Below are 23,701 nucleotides of genomic sequence, written 5' to 3' on the forward strand. Positions count from 1 at the left end.
TATAAACTTTATGACTTTTTCGCAATTCAGACTTTTTTCACAGGATTACGAGTTTATAAGCATCGCTCAATGTTCGTTAAAATAGTGTATAGAGATCAAAGTTGTTTCTGAGGAAGAGCAAGTTGTTATATTACAGATTTCTTTTTAAATTTGAAATAACGTGCCTAATTGTGCGTAATTGTGGCAATTCTTAAATCACGTTGACTTAATTGTAATTGTGACGGTACATACTACAGTGAGCTCTTTCTTTCAAACGATCTTACACGTACCAGAGCGACCCACAGAAGACAGTACTCATTAATGAAACTGTTGAAGTACTGGTTCAGAAACAGCAGCACTGGTCCGGTGAAGGCCAAGTCGTAAAGACTCATTTCACTCTTTGTCATATGAGCCACCTGGAAAACAATCAGACGTGACTGTAGTGAGATTAAGATTAACTGATGCTAATGCGCTTTGAGTCTGACAGAGACAACAATGGCAAGTATTTATGTTCAAATGTGCAGAAAATCATACTAACAGCGGTTTTATGCTTACATACAAGCCATAATGCTTCCTGCCAACTATAAAACAGTTCAGGAAGAGGAACATCAATAATCTGCCAATAGTATTCATACGTGTTACAAGCAATCATAGCAATTATTAAGTGAAGCTGAAATAAACACAGTATATTGACGTCATTCATGATCTTACCACCAGTCTATTGGTGAGTTTGGCCGAGATACATCCAAATGCTAAGATGTAGAGACATGGATGTCTCTCGAACAGCTGCATTGAAGACTTCTTATAGATCATTAGAGCAAGTGTTATTACCACTCCTATATGGAAGGATGGAGACAAAACGCTTGTGCCCTAACAAACGAGGAAAAACAGATGTGCAAATGATTTAGACTTACTGTAAACTCATTCTGACAAAGTAACCAATCTTTTGTTTTAAATTAAGGTCACGTCTTGTGCATTTAAAGCAAATGTCTGGTACATATTGCATGAGAAAAAAAGCGTGCTTAATCTTTATTTCTAAGAATTTCACAAACAGAAGCCAATTATGTTTTTAAGGTACTGTATATTCTATTTAAAACTACTTTAGCTCAAATTATTATATAAAAATCATTTTCAGGTTGGTCCAGTTGGTCCTAGACTAAACAACTCATTTTAAACTATTTTAGTTCAATTTAAAAAAGCAAGCACTTATTAAATATAATTAAAATAAAAACACTTCAGCTGTTCCTTACTGCAACAGTAGATCCATTTTTGCCCATTCCCGCCCGTGAATATAACCCGGAAGTAGTTTGTGCAGGAGTAAAATGGCCCCAGAAGAGTGCAAATGGCCGGTATTATTTTCATCTGGATATTAATCACAGGGATCTGAAAGATTAAAAACAAATCACTCATATTCCGGTTTCTAATCATCACATCATTATATACGAACGATTTAGGATTTCACTGAACACACAGGCAACATGCTAGAAAATCAACATGCTAGAAAAATCAACACGCTAGAAAATTTGTCCTTGAGAATATGGTATAATCAATTGACCAAAATATGAAAAAAATTAAGACTGATTAGAATTACCACAGATTTCCAAAAAGCAGTTCCTCCAATGGCAGCCAGTAAGTACATGATTATAATGTAGATTTGTACCTCAGTCACATCAATTCTGCACAAGCAAAGAAGTGATTTACAGATTAATCGCACTCAAATCTACAACTTTTCTTTCTTTCTGTAGTCCTTTATCAACAGTACAACAGCTGTCTGAAAGCTTCCCATGAGCAGAACAGAATGATCAAATATATTATTTGTGTACAGGAGCCATTGATTGTGATTAAGAGGACAGTTTTCACTCACATGCCAAAGCGCAGCGTTCCTGAAACATACGTCTGCCAGTGGGCACAATAAAACATGAAGATGCCCACAAAACAACAGAAAAACATCCAGTCCGGGTGAGTACCCAGCTGCACTGCTATACATGTGCCCAGGATCACAAACACTGCATCAGAGAAAGACACAAAACAACACGAGGAAGTATGTTTAGACCCCTGTAACACACTGTTTGATAGGTAACATGTTTTGATATGCTCCGACTGGATGGAATTAAACTGAAGCTAAAAAATCAGAGTCTGTGACCAAAATACACTACGTGATTTTCTATTAAAGCTGTCAGCTCAAATCTGCAAACAGGCTCTGACTTTCAGCAACTTAGCATCAGCTTCTCCAGACTGTAAATCGAGGGAAAAATGGGGCAAAAATTGTGTAGTGTATTCCAGACTTAAAGACAGACATATATATATGTCTGTCTTTAAGTCTGGAATACACTACACAATTTTTATATATATATATATATGTTGCTTACACACACTTAAGGTATATATTTCTCATCTATTTAGAGATGCACAGAAAATGTGCCCAAAAATGAGACCAAAATATAAGGAAAAAAATTCCATTAACAGAAACTTTCAGATGAGAAACGTGAAATTGGATTTAATAAAAATGTAAATTAAGATGGAAGATACATATATGAAAAATATATATACTGCTCAATCTCTTAAATGAATTTAGAAATAAGGTCATTATAAAACATCATGCGATCTAAGTGTAATTATTATTATAGTAGCCGACTAGATTTGTATGCATAAACATTAGCAGACCTGTAGACAGGGAGTCACAGCCATGATCAAAGAGCTCGCCGAGAGGTGTGCTGCTATTGGTCCGTCGAGCCTGCTTTCCATCTATAGCATCCAGTGATTGGTAGATGAACAGACCCAAAGCACAGGCTAAGTATGCCCACGTTGGTGCCTGAAAAATATCAAATAGGGTTCAATTTCTGTCCACTTGGATGCTTTTCACTGACTCTGTGAAGGATCCTTAGATCCTCACGTCCAAATTGTGTGTGTTGTTTTTATGATTTATAATCATTTATTCACATAATCATTTTATAATCATAAGTCATTCATATGAGTTATTTGATTATTTTTATCATTTATTGTTTATTCATTCGTCATGTTTCTATATTTTTTATACATTTTTCCTTAGCTAATGCCTTTTCGTTGTTGTTCAATCTCATCTCTGTGGGGTTTCGTGAACTGTTTTGTCTGTATGAATGGAGATAGATAAGAGGGAATGTTTATGGAAACCCAAGGTTTATGGGATGTTGTTGTGAAGCAGTTTTGATATAACAGTGCATGTTGAAGTTGTGCTGGTCAGACAAAGTTTGAACACTGAGATATACACAGCTAAGTTTGTTCAATAAATTCTTTTACTTTTTATCATCACTTCGTCTCCTGCTTCTGCTCTTCTCTGTCAACTTCTTGACTTACAGTAGACTGTTAAACACTCATTTTGAGTATCCACAGCTCTGCTTACTAGTTATTCTGTTACTGGACAAACTGATATTTCCTGACAGGATCTGGCACCCGGAGCTGGATCCTAAATATTATCTGGCGTGGAGACCCGATCTAACATTTGTGAACCAATAACCAACATGCAAGATCATACTTACTGCACAAAGGTGGATATGAGTGTGTTTTTTTTATCTCTAGAAGCATAACTGTAGATACTAATTGTACGTGGAGAGAGAGTGGGAGTCTTATTGCAGACTTGAGCAATGTGGATGTTGCCCATAACTGCAGGACCCATAAGACTGTTATAGTTGATAAACAGACTCTGTTACAGCTGACAGACCAAGCTGTGTCTGACAATACACAGATCTTATAGACCCCTTAAAAGTTTGTAAACATTGCAACGTCTCCGGGTGGGCGGGGCTTAGCTGGAGGCAAAAAGAGGCGCGGACGCAATGTTGACAAGCGTAAGCTAGCACGTTTTGAAGGGATTTATTAAACATGGAGGCAGAAGAAGGTTAGGAACTGTCCGAATATGTACAGTCCCTGACTCTGCGGGACCGTGACAGCTTTTATTATTTATTTTTTTTATTAACTCTCGCGGATGGATATGAATTACTTTTGGGTGGTTTGGGGAATTTTGTCAAGGCTTATTTTCCAATGTAACCTATCGCTGGGCTAACTATGATTAGCAATGTGTATTATTTTAAGAGACCATTCAAAGGATGGCACACACATCAATCGCTGTATGTCTGTTTAACATTTAAACTAGCTAGTGCCCTGAAGGTTTGCGACTTTTCACCTATAAACCAAAAACTTGCTAATTTCCTAGATAAAACCAACATACCAGTTCATATGCATAGATTATTTTACCTGTTATGAAGTGTGCACTGCAAACACGAGCATTATTTATGATCATCTCCATCCAGCCTGTACACCGTATTGCATTCAACCACAATTGTCTTCTTGATTTCTGTGAAGGAATGTCTGCTGGGATCCGGTAAAACTTTAGTTTTGAAACAAAAGTGCTGTTCCTTCTATTCTGGCAGCCAAAAATCCAACAAGGAGAAATTTTAAAGTCAAAACCTCAAACTTTTAGCGCACCTGCTATGAGTTCTGCCTTATGTTTTGCCTCCAGCTAGGGCAGGGACGTCACAGTGACGTAGGCAATTAAGGGGTCTATTGCACGGTTTAAATAGACCACAGCAATCATCTCCTCAGGGGAGCTCAGAATATACTTAATTATGGCCTTCATAGAATAACCAAGAATTGAGTGCAATTACTACTAAATATTCATAATTACACTTAGACTGATATTAAAATCAGCAATAAATACCACATCCCAATGGTCACCATTTTCATAGCTAGTGAATATTTATAAGTTGAATGGGATATTAAAATTGTCAAAAAGACCATGCCTCCTGCTACAACAATGACTTAAAAATGTAACTGAACTAAAACGAAACTTGCTGATATATAAATCAACAAAAAAAGACAGTGTTATAATGGTGACCGCTGTATTAGCTGTTAAATATTAAAAATCACCAGAAATGTCACCAGAAATGTTATGTCCTAAATGTTGATCATTGCAAAAGCTACTAAACAATCATAATTAGATTAAAATTGATCTGAAATCAGTTGAATTAAAACTAATTAAAATCAACAACAAATAGTATTGTAACTACTGTAATTAAAGCTATTATATATTTATAAGTGGACTGAACTGATATTAAAACCAACACAGTGTTATGATGATGATGACCACTGCAATAACAATAAAAAAAAAAACCTGATATTAAAATCTAAAACAAAATGTCTTAATGGTGACCGCCGTAACAGCGGTTAAATACTTCTAATTCTAACAGAATAAAATCAACAAAAATAGGAATTAATTATTGAGAATTAATAAGGTGACAACTACAACAGCTACTTCATATTCATAATTAAATTAAAACTGATATTAAATCTGTAACTGCTGCTAAAGCACAATATCTAGACTAAAAAGCAAATTCAAATCATAAGTATTTTATACCACTGTTAGCAGGCAAAAATAAAATTCATTAGGATTTGTAGTTGATCTGTTTAACCCAGCAATGGAATTTCCTGGAGCGGTGAAAGTGCAGCTCACCTGTTCGGTGGCAGTGGGGCAGTAGTATACTAGTATCAGAGTACTGATGATATTGGTAGCGAGTCCCACTATGGTGATGAGGTTCGGCGCCATCCAGAGAGGCACTTTGCTCACCAGCCAGCACCAGAATCCCTGCATGAAGGGATCCAGGAGGGACCGTCCCGCACTGCTGTACTGATGCTCCTCCAGCTTTTTCAGCTGCTGTCGGGACAGACGGGCTACGGGGAGCTCCATCAGCTTGGTCAGGAGACCGTTGCCCTCTTCCAGACCTGGTGCATTCGGGTCACAGGCCATGGAGAAATTGGTGTCAGAATCTGCCCGAACACGGACAGGTCTCTTATGTGAGCTCATGTTTCTCTGTGTGGGCGTGGTGACAAGGATCCACAAAGAGAATATGGGATTAATTCTATGGGAGCAAAGACAGTAGAATGCATCAATTATTTTCGAACACATGGAAGAACTCTGACACTACTGAAAAACTGCAATTTATATTTAACAGAATGTTTTTATGGGGTGGTATAATAGTTATTTAGTTTCCTGCTGTTTAGTAAATAGCACTCACTATTCTACACTATTCTATTCTGAAAAAAAAAAAAAAATTAAATAATAATAATTAAATTAATTAATTAAATAATTAATAATGAAATTAAATTTAAAAAAAAAACTCTTAACACTAGCTTGCTCTATTCTTTTTGTATTCCATCCGTTTTCTTTTTATTTATTATATTATTTAAAAGCCTTCGCTACGTATACTGCATTTAAGCTAACTGAGACTTGTTATAGCACTTATATATCATTGGTCTTTGGTTGTTTTTGATTGCTTCCACTGTCCTCATTTGTAAGTCGCTTTGAATAAAAGCATCTGCTAAATGACTAAATGTAAACGTAAATGATTTCCACACTTAAGTCAAGTCTGGAACAATCAACAAAGTTAAATGTATCGTTCAACAACAAGAGAATTTTAAAGATCAAAGTGCGAGAAATGTATACTTTGATGCCTCTTAAAATATTATGCGGTTTACAACCTTAACTTAAAAAGTTAATTTTGTCAACATTAAAGAGCTCAGAAGTATAGTTCATCTAACAGCTATAAAACAAACACAATTCTATTTTTGTAATTTCATAGGGTTTTCAGTCCCCATTTAAATTTTATTTCAGGCATATAATATAACATATTATAAATGTGATATACGTTTACAATTATAGTTATATTAAAGATATTTAGGAGGCAGTTTGACTCATACAGTTCGGGTGGCCCGCCATCCTAAAATACACCTGACCCTTCAGAAGAGGGCAGTCACAGGACAGAAACATGAGAATGATGCACTGGGATCTAATAAAACAAAACCCTTCAACTATGGTATTGATCTGCACTGTTTTATGGCGTACTTACCAAGTGACTGTATTTATTAGATTTATAACAGCCCATTAAAATCTGGAAAATGACGTCAACTTGATAACCAAACGATGAGTGACGTCGTAAGCTTGATGGCGATCTGTCAAACGTGTCAGGCATATGATAAATGTGATACAACGTAGATAATTATATTAAAAACATTTTAGAGGCAGCGTGATTAATGGTTGGTTTTTGATCAACAGTAACGTTAACGTTACCTTTGTTTACGTGGTGAAAATGTATTTTCTCCGCAGCATTACACTGGAGATACCCGTGTAATGCCAAAGGTTGAATACTTAAACTATGATTAAATTAGAAGAAATGCCAGAGCGAAGAAACGTACACGAGAACAGAGAAGACGCTTCGTTGAAGGATGGTTAACCGACGGAAGGATAAACGGCGTGGATCTCAAGCAAAGGCGTGAAATGCGCTTCAACAACGCAACGAAGACGCCTTCCGGAAGTAAGCATTTCACAATAAAAGTCAACTACAAAATTTGATAAAATACAACAATTTTTTTTTAATTAATATACATTTAATAATATAAATCACATTAATTGATCCATTAATCATATGTGTTTTAATCCCGTTATTTAAATATGGACTGATTAAAAGTCGTTGTTACCACAATAAATACTGGTTTGGTTTCCTCTATAATTTCAGCAATTTTTACAAAACCTATAGCTTAAAATGAAATGAATACTACTAATAAAATGTGACAGTATCTTTAAAATACATTTAAATATACATAAAAGTATATTTTGTTTTTGTTGAACTTGCCATTGTCATATTTTTGTTTAATTTTTTGTCTATATAATTTTTTTTTTCCGTAAATGCAGATAAACGAAACGAAAATGAATGAAAAATGTTGCCTTGTCAACTACCTGAAATATAGGGAAATCACAGTTTAAGTACTAAACAGAAACCAAAACAGAAAGTCACCAAACAGGATAAAAATTGAGAATTTTGTTGAATCATTCTTTATTTAGCAACCACTGAATTGAGAGGTGCCAACGCTGAAATCGTCAGCAGTGGATAAGTGGAATTCCCTATTTGTTGTGAGAAACTTGCTGTAAGTTATTACATTTAACAAATTTTAACAGGAGATGTGAGAATGTTGGGAAGTTTTAAACGCATAACACTAAGTTGGTGGACTGTTAACTTCCTTTCCACAAGGAAACATGATATGGCACAAAAGCATTGTACAGATAAACAGATGAGAGATGGCAAAGAGAAGATCATGTAGAAAAGGGACAGCAGTCATCAATAAACCAACAAAACTAACTGCTGACAATTCTCACATACATTCACATACCATCAATATTTTTCTTCCATTGCATTTAATGCTTTTTTGACAATGTCTTAAACTTCAACTATTATACCTTCAAGAAATGACAAGGTGATACAGAGTAAAATGCTGTAACAGCCAATCAACAGAAACATACACCGTGCCCACAAGTATGGTAAACGGACCCCTAAAGAATAAGGTTATTTAAAGTGCAGATGAACCGGTCAGTCATGCTAGGAACTAAATGATAAACTGTTGCAGAGTGTCCATGCATACAATTTAGAACAACTTCAAAAGGATTTCAGTGGTAAAACTAAAAAACAACCCCAAAAGGGTATAACTTGTGAGTATCAACTGATACAAGTCTGTACCCTTAACCTACAATAAAAAAAGTAAATAAATAAAATCGACACTAATAAAAAAAATTCTAAAGCTTTCCTCAGAATCATTTATCAAGGGGTTTAATGATGAAAAAAAAATCCCCTTATTTTATCCTCTTCTGATTTGTAAGAGAATTACCCAACGCTTTATTTCACATGTGAAAGTAGGAAAGGTATCTTCAGAATACTTCTGAATACTATCAAGAAGCCTACAGGACTCTTGTGTTTGTCATTTCTCCGTGAGCGTGTTCCAGGCTACAGTGCACGGGGCCGTTTGGGGTTAATCTGCTTGCTGGCTTGTTCCTCCTCTTGGAGAGTAGAACGGAATGACCTCACTTTATCTAATAACACGAGCAGACACACATCCATTAATAATCATTCCATCAGGGGAAAACTGAAAGGAAAAACTAAAAGAACATTCTAGAGGATGCAATACCTCTGAGCTCAATAAGGATATCAATCTTCTGGTCAAGAATCTGCTCGAGCTGAGAAGAGTAGGAGTCCACGTCATAGTCCACCTCCTCAGTCATCTCCAGGAGAACCTTCTCATCCTCAAGCCACCTGATAGACTCCTGTCAGACCATAGAACAGAAGCAGACCAAACCAAACGCTGACGTCAACTGGACTAAAAAGCTCTAGTATGAAAGTGACCTTAGAGGAATGAATACCTGAAACACAGCCCTATGGTCCTCTAGAACCTGCTCTTCCATCTCCACCAGATGAGACACCGCCTCGTGGAACGTGAAGAGCTGAGGGGAGACTTCCTCTTCCTGTCAATATTCAAACACAAGCTTTTATCCTACCTACAAGTCTTAATGGAGTTTGATCCACAGTATCTAAAAGTAGACAACTCGATTGCGGTTTCGATCGTTCTTTTTTTTTTTTATTAGCAATATTTAGTAAAGATGTATTAAAATGATCAAGTGACATAATATAACTTATGTTACTTGTAGACAGTAACAGTTGGCCACAAATGACACTTCTAAAAAGTATCACTGAAGTAGGTGTCATTATTGTATCATTGTGCATGCAGTTTAAAGCAGAGGAAGTACTAGGAACAGATGTGGATTTACATTCTGTTCACAGAGCAGTTTGAGGTCATCTCTCTGAGGGGAGTTGCCCAATTCCCATTCCTCATCCATGATGTCCAGCTGGTTGAGGGCATTGACATTGGGGCGGACTCCTTCCGTCACAGCATTGGGATCCACGGTCAGCTCCTTCACTCTAAATTCACAGATTTACAGCATTTGTGATGATGTTTATCAGAGCAATAGTGCTGACATAAATGACACCATGCACAGGTCACAGGACTCAACTGGAAAGATGCTTGATTTTGCTGTACACTCTTTACCTTATTTTAAAACAGAATTTTTCATTATTTGAAAGGTTTTATGCTCTTAAGGATTTTAAGACAAAATCAAGCAGATTGTTTGTTTTTTGATACTAAAATTGCAAACATGATTATTTCAATCAGTGCAGCTGGAAATATAAATTGCAGCAATTTGAATGGCTAATGCAACTGTTTATGGTGTCATCTGATTTGTATTAATTATGTACAGGGATTGTGTGCATTAATATTCACATGATGAGATATTTCTAAAGGAGAGGTAAGGACAACAGCACCACAGATATGCCATACACTCCCAGGGTTAGAGAAATGAAATGGCAGCAGAACAGAGGGGAAGTGAAAAATGTTTACAGCAAAAGCACAATCATTAGTGTGAGACGTGAGTGCAGCCAATGTTTCTAATAAAAAGAAACAGACTGTTGTTATATACATTGTCGTGCATGAGTATTCCCATGCATTGGTTGCAAGCCAACGTGGGATGCTGGTCATCTACTGAGCAGTGCTGGGGAAGCTACACTGAAACTGATTGCCAAGTTACAGTCATAATGTAAAACACTGTTCCCAACTCTACACTGTAAAAAATGATTGTGATTTTAACAGTAAAAGAATGTAAAAATGATTCAGTAAAAACCTGTTATATGAGCAAGTTTCCATACTATATACAGTGAATAACTGAAATTACATTTAATGTACTTTTACAGTGAAATACTGTTAAAATGTGAAAATACCGTTACATTTTACAGTGAAATACTGTTAAAAAACGTAAATTGACACTCCCAGAATTCCCTGCATGACACTTCATATTTCATGTTGTTGTTTTTTTCTTCTTCAGGTGTATTTTAGGATGGCGGGCCACCCGAAATGTATTAGTCACACTGCCTCCTAAATATCTTTAATATAACTATAATTGTAAGCCCGCCGGGAAGACACAGACCCGACTGGACCCGATAGTTATTCCACCTTAAAGGTGCAGTAGGGAACTTTTGTAAAAAAACCGTTCTGTTTATTAACCGCTAGAGCGTCAAAAGTTCCCCTAATGTTATTTATTTGCTATCATCTCTGTGCTCTCTGCTCTGCGTCGAGTCTGAATCTTATATCAGATCATATTAAATCTTTTCGCACCTTTCTATTTCTAACCTTTTCTGTTCTTATCTTTTTACTGCGTGCAGTGTGAATGTTCTGATCCGTTAACATGGGCTCGAAAAAAAAAAAGGCTACGCATCACAGACAGAGTGTGTGAACCTGGAGTTAGGCATATGCCCAGTCTGCTCTGTTCTCACGCTCTACTTAGGTGCGCTGCATCCTGATTGGTTCAGTTAACATACTGCGGGAGGCTGAGGCCACGGAAAATCGTGCTATAAAGCGATTTAGAAATTGCGCACACTCAAATCGCAATTTTATTTAGATTTCGATTAATCACACAGCCCTAGTTGCAATTTACAAAAAACACAAGCAGTGGTCGGGTCCCGGGTCGACGGGTCTCGGGTGCACTGTGAAGACCTCTACTAGACAGTGTAGAGTGTGATTTAGGGGTTTGTCCTTTTTTCACAGCTTGTTGAGAGGATAAAAATGCTTGTTCATGAAAAAGCTAGATTTTGAAAATAGCTTTGCTACTATTACGCTACTGAAAAATTTTAGTGACTTCTATCACTAGTTTAAGTTAGTCCCCAACACTGCTGCAGTGTATCAGTCTAAGAATAAGGTGGGAAGCTGCATAGACATGTGCTCATACTCATAGGTAGGAGAGGGTTCAGAGCGACTTCCTCCCCCCTGAGAGAAGGGGATGTCAGAGGGGCTAATCCCAAATTCCTTTACTCTGAAGACAGTCAAGACAGAACAGAGAAAAACAGCAAGTCAGAGAAAGAAGAGCACAGCCAGTCAGGAGAGATTTACAGTCACAACACTTTCCCCATTGGCACTTGCATTGGTAAATACAACAACTTTACTGAGGTTACTTTAAAAAAGCACTGGAGGCAAAAATCTGAGAGAGGTGTTTAAAATCTCTTTAAAGGGAAAAAATAGCTAGAAGCACGAGTTCTATTCCACTTCTGTTTCCATGAAAGCACAACGCAGTGCCATGTCCTCACCTGTTGGCATATCTCAGAGTGTTCAGCGTGTTCTCACAGGAGGCCATGCCAGGAGAAATGGTGGCGATCTATGAAGACAACAGACACAATTACAGCTGTGCAAACAGGCAAAGGTAAACTAAGGCAAATCCCAGTATTGGAGAAAGAGAGCTTAATCAGACTTACCATGCATGTCCTGGAGTTCTCACCGATGAATGAGTCTCTGAGGACCTGTGTGAGCTTGCTCGCTCTGAATGGAGTGTGAGGCTTATTACGGCCCAGAGCCCTGATACATTCCTAATGCATGGAACATGCAGGATCATAGTGATTAACTAGGAAAATTCAAAATGGCACTTCAGTATCAAATGGTTGCTGACCCCTGCTCTTGGGTGGTATTTTTAAGATGCTGACCTTCAGAGCCAACAGACTCTTGTTGATTTCTGCTCCCTCCAAACGAGTCTGCCGATCAGCGCTGGATGTGTCTGCTCCACGTTCGTTACCCGCCAGATCAATGAGTGAGAATTTGCCGTGCATCTTGCCCTTCCTTCGAAGAATGATTTGGAAGACAGCGTGGCTACGGGATGAGTGGGCATTGGCTGAGGTCTGACCTGAGGTCCTAAAAAAGAAGATAATAAGGCGAAATTTGTATGTACTAAGACACTGTGTGGACCAATTTTAGATCAAAGATCATGAATTGTTAAGAACAAGATTATGAAATAAACAAATGCTAATAACTAGAGCAATATTCAGTGAACTTGTTTTACTCATTGGGTATTACCTGCAGCTGTTTCCCATTTCAATAAGTTTAAGGACATCCTCGGTGCATTTGACCTCCCGCTCCTGAAGCCCAACCACCTGCACCTGCTGCTTCCCATCTTCTAGCACACGTAGCTTAGCCTTACGATTCAACAGATCAAATACCTAAAGAAGAAAAAGATTCTGAAAGACTTTTCCCAATAGCCTTTAGCTATCAATTAGTCTTCAATTTTCAAATAAAAAATAAATCAATCAAAAATTAAAATGATCCAGTCACTAAACAAATGAGCACAAATCTTTAAATGGTATTCACAACATGTTTGAATGAATAAAAAGTGAACAGAATTCAGAGCCACTTACCTTTCCACTGTAAATTTCAAAGAAAGTTGCATAAACCTGAAGATCCAGCTTCTTATAGTTTGGTTTCTTCAGCATGAGAAAAACATCTCGAGCTGTGTGTGTGTGTGTGTACAACATGTATTTGAATGAGTTTGCTTGAAAGAACAAGATTAAAGAAATGATAGGACCAAATAAACATTGATTACCAGCTAATGCATAGATTCCTTTTGAACAATCCTGGTTCTTTCCTGAAAAATCTCCACCCATGGTCTAAAACACAAACCAATCAATGAGCTTTATGTCTTATTACACTGATAAACGAAAAATAAGGAATAAAGTTGTGGCCATTATCAGTAAAAATCCTAGAAAACCGTACAAACAGTATATATATAAAAAAAAAACTCAATTATGTAAAATAAATACTTCTTACATGTGTTTTTCCACTTCCTGTTTGGCCATAAGCAAAGCATGTGGCCATTCCTCTATCAAAGATTGTTTCCACAAGAGGTCTTGCAGTAAACCTGTGGAGAAAACAGTTATGAGATTTTATCCTCCAACAGTGACTAATTCCCAACATCCTTTTAAGAGGAAGATTTATTTTTAATGAACAACAAACGAAATCATCCTTACCTGTAAACCATTTCATTTGTTGTGCTGTCATCAAAGGCATAATCGAAGCGGAATGTTTGGTTCTCCAGGAATCGAGTCAGATCGACCTTCTGTTTTGGTTCATGAACCATGACAACATCTTTACTTGGAATAGTGATCACATCTAAGTCTCTTACCGTCAACTCTACAACAAAAATGATAAATAAATTAGAACACATGTACGGTCATTAAAAAAAAAAACTAAATTTCAGAGAGATTACCTTTTTTATTGAGGGGTCGTTTCCTAACACAAACACATATTCTATGCTCCTCAATCTGACAAAAAAATAATAATAATCAAGTTTTACTTTTTTACATCCAAGAATGTTGCTAGTTATACTTTTTTTCCTTACTAATAATATATAATATTAATACAATGATATTTGACCCATTATTATAATCATTAAAAGGTGGATCTCAAATACATGCATGTCTAGGTCATATTCCCCTTCAAAGTTCAGATGGAGAATATATTCTGAATAAATAATTATGATATATATATTATAATAAAAATAAAATGTGACCCTGGACCACAAGACCAGTCTTAAGTTTCAATTATTCAAAATTGATATTAAAACATCATCTGAAAGCGGAATAAATAAGCTTCCATTGATGTATGGTCTGTTAGGATCGGACAACATTCGGTCGAGATTTAACTATTTGAAAATCTGGAATCTTAGGGTGCCCAAGAATCTAAATACTGAGAAAATCGCTATTGAAGTTGTCCAAATGAATTCTTAGCAATGCATATTACTGATCAAAAATGAATTTGATGTATTTGGTGGATGAGGAGACAATGTAAAGCGCTTTGAGTGCCTAGAAAAAGCGCTATATAAATTTAAGGAATTATTATTATTCACGGTAGGAAATGTACAAAATATCTTCATGGAACATGATCTTTACTTAATTTCATAATGATTTTTGACATAGAAGAAAAATCGATAATTTTGACCCACACTATTGCTAAAAATATACCCCAGTGTCTTAAGACTGGTTTCGTGCTCCAGGGTCACAAATAATGAATAAAAAATTAACTAACAATAATAATATTAAAATACTGTGGACAAAATAATGATAAATGATGGTTGTGTTTATGAAATTAAATTAAATTCATTTAAAAAAAAAATTTATTATAAAATTAACATTTTATGACCCAGACATTAATTCATCAATACCTACCAAATCTGTCGTGGTTAGCGGTCGATAGTCCAAACTTGCTCTGAAGTCTCGGATCATCTGCAGTATTTCATAGTTTGGAACTGTCGTATCAATTTCCTTTAAACAAAACAAGCACATTCACAATAGGAACACCACCAGGTGAAATAATCTATTTGACAACCCATTACAATTACAAGCTGAGAAACGAGGAAGAAAGATATAATGACAGAAAGATGAGCAGTCTTACCTGTGCTCGCTTTTCTCTCAGTTCCTGTTGCTGTATCCTTCGTCTCTCCCTCTTCTCCTGCAATTTTTCCACTTCCTTCACACAGTTTGACTTCCTCCTCGCCGCTAGAGGGCAGAATGGTACACACGATTCCATTTTATCAAAGGCAAACAACCATTTCTTCTCTCTTAGCCCATCCCCTCCCACTCTGTATCTCTCGCTAATACAAGAGTGTATGTGTGTAGACAGAGTGGCTTTAGAGGCAAGCCACAGCCTCTGGCAGCTGGCAAATGGTAGCGCCAACAGCCCTCTCCATCTTAAAGACCTCTGTTGTCTGGGCAGACCTTTTCCAAAGTCATTTATCTATGCGCTCTTGCTCTCTTCAACTTACCCAACATTACTGCTATTACTTGCAAACAATAGTATCAGCAGAACAAGCAATAAAAGATTAGGCCACAAAATGAAGGCATCAATACTTATCTGACTGATTAATTTAATCCACCCAAAAACAGTGTGTAGTCTAAACACTCACTCCTCTTCGTCAAACCAAACTAGAAACCTCAGGATTCGATATTAAAGGAACAGTTCCAAACAGCTGATAAAAATATCACAATAATCCACAAATAACCCACATGACCCCAGTCCATCAATTAACGTCTTGTGAAGCAAAAAGCTATGTGTTTTCTATTGAAAAATGTGCTCTCATCTGAATCAGGAGAGAAATGTGCACTTGTGGATTATTATGTTTTTAACAGTTGTTTGGAATTGATGGCACCCATTCACTGCAGAGGATCCATTGGTGTGCAAGTGATGCAATTTTAATATTATCCTAAATCTGTTCTGATAAAGAAACAAAGTCATCCAACATCTTGGATGATCTAAAGGTAGATTGCAATTATGAGAAAGAATCACAGCATATCTGTGAATCAAATTTTGTCCTATACCTGCACTAAACAAACAAATCAAACCAGTCTGGTACAATTGTAGTTCTGCCCAAAGGATGTGCTGCATCATGCAGCACATAGAAAACAGTCTGAGCATTTTGATTCCAGATTAATTCAGCAGACAGACTCTAGTAAGCTTCATAAATTCAAAGCAAGAGGATTAATCAGGGTGGTTCAGAGTCAGGTCAAGCCTGCCCAGTCACAAACAGTCACTGACATTCAGAGGGGTAGCTGGGGTAGCCAAACCACACCCTACAAGATTTGAGCCAAGGTACCAACAGATGAGCAAGGTTAAGGGTTCACTGTACAATTCAGACTCTAAAAGGATGCTTTATCTTTATGAATGATATGTATCCTGCACAGGAGGCCACGGTGCTGCTTTCACTGTTTTCCTGTGGGGAAAAGGGGGTTGACAATAACAGACTGAAAAGACTGAGGAGTGCCATATCACCGTTTTGTTGCTGCTGAGTTAGCTGACTTTGGGTCTGGCTCTGTGTTGGCTGAGAGGGCTGTTGTACTGGTGGAGGGGGTGCTGATTCTGGCTGTTGCTGCTGGGCCGGCCGTCCCCGAGTCGAGATAACTTTAAAACAGAACACATAAGTGTCAGTGAATCCCACACCAAAAACTGAGGCATCACAGGAGCACTCAAACATTCCTATTGCCCCTTTCACACTGCGATCCCGGAAAAAACACAGGTAATGTGTCCCGGCAATTGTTCCCGGGTCACTAGATTTTGCACTTTCACACTGCCAGTGATTAGCTGGAATATGTGCGTGTTTTCACACACAACCCGTAAAGATCCTGTAAAGACACGCGACATCAGGATGTGACGTGTAATGTATGAGTCGAAAACGCTAGGCACGTTAACTTTCACTTAAGCTGGCGAATGATCTCAGCTTCAGCGCGGAAAGTGAGGAACTAACGTCGCGAACGTTGCTCTGCCTTCTTAACACTTAAAAGTCCCACAATAACGTGCGTCATCACTACGACGCACCCTTTACGGCATTAGTTCTAACTTTTGTTCACACAGCGCTCTTTCTGGGACTGAACCCACCAATGTTACTAGGTCCCTGACCCGGGATCAATCCCGGGACGTGTTTGCTTTCACACAGTTGGCAACCCGGCAATGTTCCGGCAATTTTCCGGGTCCGACGTGCAGTGTGAAAGGGGATTAAGATGCACAAAAATTCCACTTACAAGTTTTGAAACAGCCAGCTTAGTATGCTAAGACAACTATAAGTCACGTGTAGTAGTAATTTTTACTATGTCAAAAAAAATAAAAATAATAAAATGTGTGCATAAATATATCATTCACAATAAGATCAATAACATGCATTTAAAAAAGATGAATTGGTGTAGGGTGAATTTCCATTTCATTATGTTAATCATTTGTAGCCGAACTAAATATTCCTATATTAATAAATTGTATTTTGAAAAATAGAATTTTGTTTAAAAATAGCAATATACACCTGTCGTAATCTTTCATGCAGCAATAAACTCAAGTCTTAATTTTGACAGCCTTTGAGTTGATGTATTTTTTTATATGCACTCTCTTTCAGTTCTGGTGAACCTGCACCATTGTCTACAAAACCCTGCTGTTATTATTTATATTTTTCATTTAACACAATTATGGCATCAAAAGCTAATAATAATATATATAAAATAATAATAATAATAATAATGAGTAATACTTCAGTAAATTATATACAATAGTCAAAAAAAACAAACAAACAATAACAAAAAGGTTATATAAAATTAATATAATATTTGATATTTGCTAAAAATACTAATATTTTCCAAGGAGCTTTTTTTAATGTCCATTAATTAAATGTTTGAATAAAACTTTGCCTAATATTCAAATATGCTTTATAGTAAAGGAAGACTCAAATAAAGCCAATTATTTCCCCTAGTGTTATTACAGTACCATATTTTCCGGACTATAAGTCGCACTTTTTTTTCATAGTTTGGCTGGTCCTGCGACTCATAGTCAGGTGCGACTTATTTATCAAAATTAATTTGACATAAACCAAGAGAAAACATTTTTTTTTTTTTTTTTATTACTACCTATATCACTTTATTGTGCAGCCCTATTCCTAAGTCATATAACAACAAATATACCTCTGTTGTCTCTGGATGGGATTTCACTCCTTCCCGGTGCAATAGTTCTACGATTCTGCACACATACAAATTTACAAAAAGGTTAAAAATATGCGAACAATTAGAATGAAAGTTAAGCATTTAACTCTGGCCTCATACAAACCTTAGGGATTTTGGTGACCTTCACGGAACTGGGTGTAGGAGGCGGCGGTGTAACAGGGCTCAAGGAAATCTCCTCCTCTGGAGCAACATCTGGATTTAGTGAGAATATGCACTCCAAATCAATCTGTTATGGAAAAAAAAGAACAAGCTGTGAACACTACAAGAAGAAATCTAGGCACTTTTTTGCCAAATCATGCAGAAAGCTCTAATCTTAAGGAGAAAAATGGTTCATTATACATAATTTATATTTGAAAGAAAACACAGCATGTTTCCACTGACTGAGAGTTTTATACTGAACCCTAACAACACCAGAATGTTGTTCTATCCATTATTAAATAACACAGGCAGCTGAGAGGCTGCTATTGACTTACCTCTTTTCCTTTAGTGTCTCCATTTTCTATCCATTCCACAGTAACACTTTCATTATCTTCATTTAAAGAGGTCACCATGGCCTGGTGTATTCGCCCTGTAAGTAACCCAACACCTCTAAGTGAGAAAGATAAATTAAAAAAACATTCATGTATCCATTTAGAAATTTTACACATCTAATGGTAACTTGAAAGTGTTTATGTACACGATGGCATGTCAACATCAATCTGCTTCTCAGGGCACTTCAGAAGTTGTGCTAATATTACCTACTGAAAACAAATAGTCATGGTTCTGTATCTATTATTCAGAGCTATTCTCACACGTCAACATCCCTGCAATTATTCAACAGTGGCATCAGAAATAAAAAGCACATATTATCCCGCCATAAAACAAGCTATTTAAATCCCCTGTATGCAATATCAGGCCAAAAGAAAAGTTCAAACCCTGCTTGAAGTAAAGGCACATCTTTATGATGCTAGAGACCTCCCCTGTTTAAAGATGTTACATGCACTGTTTATCTTCAGAGAGCATGTCAAGAGTCATCTCTATTAGGCAAAACATGAAACCTCCCAAAGAGACAGGAGTGGTTTGTCTCACATCACATCAGACCCGGGCTCACTTATTTCTTTGCTACAAGCTGAAGTTAAATATAACCCAGACTTCTGAAAGAGATAAATTCATCATCTTTTCTGACAGTCTTCCAAATTCTATTGATGCGAGTACCAATGATACACCACTAAATGCTCACAAGACACCATTACTACTGTGACATCATTAGGGGTGCTGTAGGGAACTTTTGTAAAAAAAAATATTTTTACATATTTGTTAAACCTGTCATTATGTCCTGACAGTAGAATATGAGACAGATAATCTGTGAAAAAAATCAAGCTCCTCCCAGTGGTCCTATTGCCATTTGCAGAAAGCCATGCGCTCCCGGTAAAAAACAACCAATCAGAGCCGCGGTCCGTAACTATGTTTGTGTTCAAAATGTAGAAAAATGAACATAATAAGCGAGTACACCATGAATCCATTTTCCAAACCGTGTTTTTAGCTTGTCCTGAATCACCAGGGTACATCTATAATAAGTGTTTATATTCGGACTATTTTAGATTGCTTCGGGGGTACCGCGGCAGAGTAACCCAGTACCTTTGTGATTCTTCATAGACATAAACAGAGAGAAGTAGTTCCGGCTACAATGTTCTACCGCAAGATGCAAGCAGTTCTGTTTATTAACCGTATGAGCGTCAAAAGTTCCCTACTGCAGCTTTAATAGAAATTGATACTTGATAATTACTTGTAATTGCACAGCTATTCTTCATCTTCATTAAACATCCTACATATATTATTTTTATTTCCAATATTATACATATTAGTAGTAATAGTAGTAGAATCACTACTGTTCTTATTTAAAGTTGTGGTGGTTGTTAGCTTCCTAAATGGAAAAAAGTTTTCATCTTTGCCTTAGATCAACCTTTCTAACCTAAATATAAATGAATAAATTAAGTAGTTGTCCAAAAAGTAATGTACATCAAACAGGTTACTTCACATGTGAAAGCCATTGTTTGGTTGTATTTTCGAGTGAATTAAGTGTAAATATTGGTCATTTATTTTTACAACAATCTATAATAATGCAACTAATCCCAAACTGTCAGTCATTTCTTTGGAGACTATGATGGAGTTTACCCTTTGAACCCAAAGAATGACATCACATAACTTCAAGGAACTTGCTTGTCATCTTGAAATCATTACACTTACAATACAGTCAGATTATTATGACTAGGCCTATATGGAAACTCTCAGATTTCTTTAATCTTAAATGAGTAACTGATGTGAAGCAAGTGGCATCCAAATTTATGTTTCAAAAATACCAAGCTAAACAAACCAGCAACCCCCTCTGTTCACAACCAATCTGTAAAACAAAACATACATTTGCAAGTGACTTAAGATGGCTAACCCACATAAATCAATAATCTACAAGACTCACTGATCATATTCCCTACCAACACAAGACATGAATAATTCCACGCTAATCTGCATCAAGTTAGCCAGTTAATGGGCTCATACAGAGACAGTTGGCTCATATCAAACATGACCGCACACATTAAGAATATCTAAACAAACTCCACCCGGGTTTAGCAGGTGGCTAACCCAAGCCAACAGTTGCACTGTTAACCCCGGCAACCAGCACCAACAGACCGAACTTAACACTATCGATTTATACCAGGCCCAACCTCCTAAACCTTCCGTTTCTGTCAGTTTTTGTGTGGTAACGTTAGCATCCGTTAGCCGAACCGGGGCAACGACTTTAACGGACGGTTACAGGCGACCCAAATATGAACTCACCATCGCTGCGCTTTATCTCCACATAAATCCCCACGACAATCTTGCCGAAGTTCACCGCCATGGCTCATTTATGGGACGGAGGAAATACTCAAATAGACAGGCGGGTGGGAACTAAAAACAGTGTTTGTGTTTGAATTTTTCACATTTGTTGTTCCGTGTTGCTCAAAACCGGGAGGCGGCCACAGCGCGGCTCATAGAAAGGGGAGAGTTCAGGGCGCGTGCGCGGGGGACGTTTGACTTGCGTGTTTTTTTCCCCTACACAAATCCGGCCTCCTGCGTCAGGATTGGCTAGAAGCAGCTCGAGCCTCGAGGTCCGCGGTCGGTCTGATCATAAATACCTAGACGCCTCATTGGCCGCTCGACCGCACGTCAACGTGGCCACCATATTTTGGAGCGGGCAACTCTCATACTCTCACATCAGGGGTGTATTCCAGAAAGCAGGGTTAACTTACCGTGAACTAAACCCTGAACTCTCGGTTGATTAACCCCAAACCTTGCTTACTCGAGGTATGTGGTTCCAAAAACGCTACCGGGAGTAAGTTCATTCAACTCAGAGTATGTTCCTGGTTAAGACTCAAGACATTCTCAACAGAGTGACGAATCGACGAGTCACTATAGAAACGGACGCTAAGAAAAAGCGCACCAAGCTGTTTCTTTCTTCTTCTTTTGTTCATTAGTTGTTTACATTCTTAGTGCATATCGCCAACTAATTGATGGATGTGCAATCATTTTTATTTTTATTTCCATTTAATCTTTAATCCTTGAGAATGTAAATTATATTGTTTGTTTTATGCTAATTATACATTAAGTCATATCAGATATGTATTTTGATTTAGAATTTAGAAATTATAGAAAATACCACTCCATGTGTGAGATATTACATGTAATAAATAAAATATATATAAGTTAAACATGACCTTGTCATTGTGTTTTATAATTTATGTATACGTCTTAATACATAATTTATAGATAACTCTTATATATGCCAATAAAAGAAATAATCATATTAGAATAATATATTACCTTATTTATTACTTATATTAGCGCTTCCTCATTAACATATCATGTATATATATATAATAGGCTATATTACATATTGTAATATTATATAATGTTTTGTAATATTATATAATGTTCTGTCACGCCCACTGAAGGCTCGCTGAAGTGATCTAACCCTGGAACATAACCTGCTCTGGAGCAGGTTAAGTTCAGAGAGTGAGTTGCTATGACTACTAACATACCCTGAAAGTAACCTCCGTTTTTGGAACCGAAATTTGAGGTTATCCGCTTACTTACTCTTAAACATACCCAGGTATGTCACATAACCTGCTTTCTGGAATACCCCCCAGGACAGGAAAACATACCCGACTCATCGACAGATTGGACACCTAACCGTCACACGATAATAAAAACAGACTCCGAAGTGCTGATCTGAATCAAGAGTCGCGAACAGGCTTCGAAGTCCCGATCTGAATCAACCGAGTCACGAACAGGCTCCGAAGTGCCGATCTGAATCAACCGAGTCGCGAACAGGCTCCGAAGAAGTCCCGATCTGAATCAACCGAGTCGCGAACAGGCTCCGAAGTGCCGATCTGAATCAACCGAGTCGCGAACAGACTCCGAAGTGCCGATCTGAATCAACCGAGTCGCGAACAGACTCCGAAGTGCCGATCTGAATCAACCGAGTCGCGATCAGGCTCCGAAGTGCCGATCTGAATCAACCGAGTCGCGAACAGACTCCGAAGTGCCGATCTGAATCAACCGAGTCGCGATCAGGCTCCGAAGTGCCGATCTGAATCAACCGAGTCGCGAACAGGCTCCGAAGTGCCGATCTGAATCAACAGAGTGGCGAACAGGCTCCGAAGTGCCGATCTGAATCAACAGAGTTGCAAACAGGCTCCGAAGTGCCGCCCAACAAACATACACAACATACATAAATGTTTTTTCTGCATGAGTGTGTTTAATGTGCATTATAGAACAAAATGTCAAGCATCGTCAAATATTTTACATTATTTGACTCATTAATTGAATAAAATAGAAAATCTTGAGGGAAGAGGCGGGCAATTAATGTTTACTAGTCAGGTTTTGTCTTCACAAATAAACCACTCTATTCCCAGAGAAAATCAGAACTGAAGACTTAAATAAAATGTGTTTCTTGACCTGAGATTGATTCAGAGGATTTTCTATTATATATATATATATATATATATATATATATATATATATATATATATATATATATATGTGTGTGTGTGTGTGTGTGTGTGTGTGTGTACATGTATATATTATACTTGAGGAGCTCATTAATTAAACACAATTTGGAACTCATGTCCACAATATTTTTGTGTTGTGTCATTAGTTGTGTCTTAATTTGATTAATAATTAGTATTTTAAAATTACATTTAAATTTTTTTAAGTGCTATCAAAATGAAAAGCAGACTTCAAGTGTGATTTGTATTTACTTGTTTTATTAAATTTTCTCAACGATAGTAAATTATTCGTGTTTAAAGATGTATTATTTAGGTTTTATCCCAGTACTTCAAAGGGAATTATCTGTGTTCTGACCTGAGACACAAGAGAGAAAAAAAAGAAAGAAAAATGTTGCAATTGAACACAAAGAAAGCAATAAAACAACTACATATCATGTAAAGTACATTCAAATTACATTACATGAATATGTCACAGTTATACTAAATTAACAGATTAGTAAACCGAAAAAA

At 37.1% G+C, this 23,701-nt stretch overlaps 1 protein-coding gene and 1 pseudogene across 4 annotated transcripts; both read right to left on the bottom strand.

Annotated features, from left to right (window-relative positions):
• Positions 1–148: 148 nt before the first annotated feature.
• Positions 149–7,300, bottom strand: LOC113074494 (choline/ethanolaminephosphotransferase 1-like; annotated as a pseudogene).
• Positions 7,301–7,814: 514 nt separating this feature from the next.
• LOC113074493 (kinesin-like protein KIF2A) lies at positions 7,815–21,210 on the bottom strand. 4 transcript variants are annotated; one of them, XM_026247331.1, is made up of 21 exons: positions 20,982–21,210; positions 18,641–18,753; positions 18,271–18,393; positions 18,129–18,183; positions 16,462–16,590; positions 15,088–15,191; positions 14,862–14,957; positions 13,904–13,958; positions 13,665–13,827; positions 13,465–13,555; positions 13,241–13,304; positions 13,056–13,147; positions 12,718–12,860; positions 12,351–12,555; positions 12,126–12,236; positions 11,961–12,028; positions 11,606–11,689; positions 9,599–9,749; positions 9,194–9,295; positions 8,962–9,097; positions 7,815–8,866 (listed from the first exon to the last, which is right to left on the bottom strand). In XM_026247331.1, the coding sequence occupies exons 1-21, from the start codon at positions 21,040–21,042 to the stop codon at positions 8,781–8,783; spliced, it is 2,232 nt and encodes a 743-aa protein (XP_026103116.1). In that variant the 5' UTR covers positions 21,043–21,210; the 3' UTR covers positions 7,815–8,780. The 4 variants fall into 4 exon arrangements, with proteins under 4 accessions (XP_026103116.1, XP_026103117.1, XP_026103119.1 ...); XM_026247332.1 differs by having other exon boundaries at positions 18,641–18,735; positions 20,982–21,209; XM_026247334.1 differs by lacking the exon at positions 11,606–11,689 and having other exon boundaries at positions 18,641–18,735; positions 20,982–21,208.
• Between the last annotated feature and the right edge of the window lie 2,491 nt (positions 21,211–23,701).

Source organism: Carassius auratus, unplaced genomic scaffold, assembly GCF_003368295.1.
Source record: "Carassius auratus strain Wakin unplaced genomic scaffold, ASM336829v1 scaf_tig00014809, whole genome shotgun sequence".
Classification (NCBI taxonomy): Eukaryota; Metazoa; Chordata; class Actinopteri; order Cypriniformes; family Cyprinidae; genus Carassius; species Carassius auratus.

Bases quoted from the DNA above. Each gene is read 5' to 3' on its own strand.
- LOC113074493 (XM_026247331.1), bottom strand. From the start codon at position 21,042: ATGGCGGTGAACTTCGGCAAGATTGTCGTGGGGATTTATGTGGAGATA. The intron at 18,754-20,981 runs GTGAGTTCATAT...TCTCACTTAGAG, and splicing joins GGAGATAAAGCGCAGCGATG to GTGTTGGGTTACTTACAGGG. The intron at 18,184-18,270 runs GTTTGTATGAGG...GTATGTGTGCAG, and splicing joins AGGTCACCAAAATCCCTAAG to AATCGTAGAACTATTGCACC.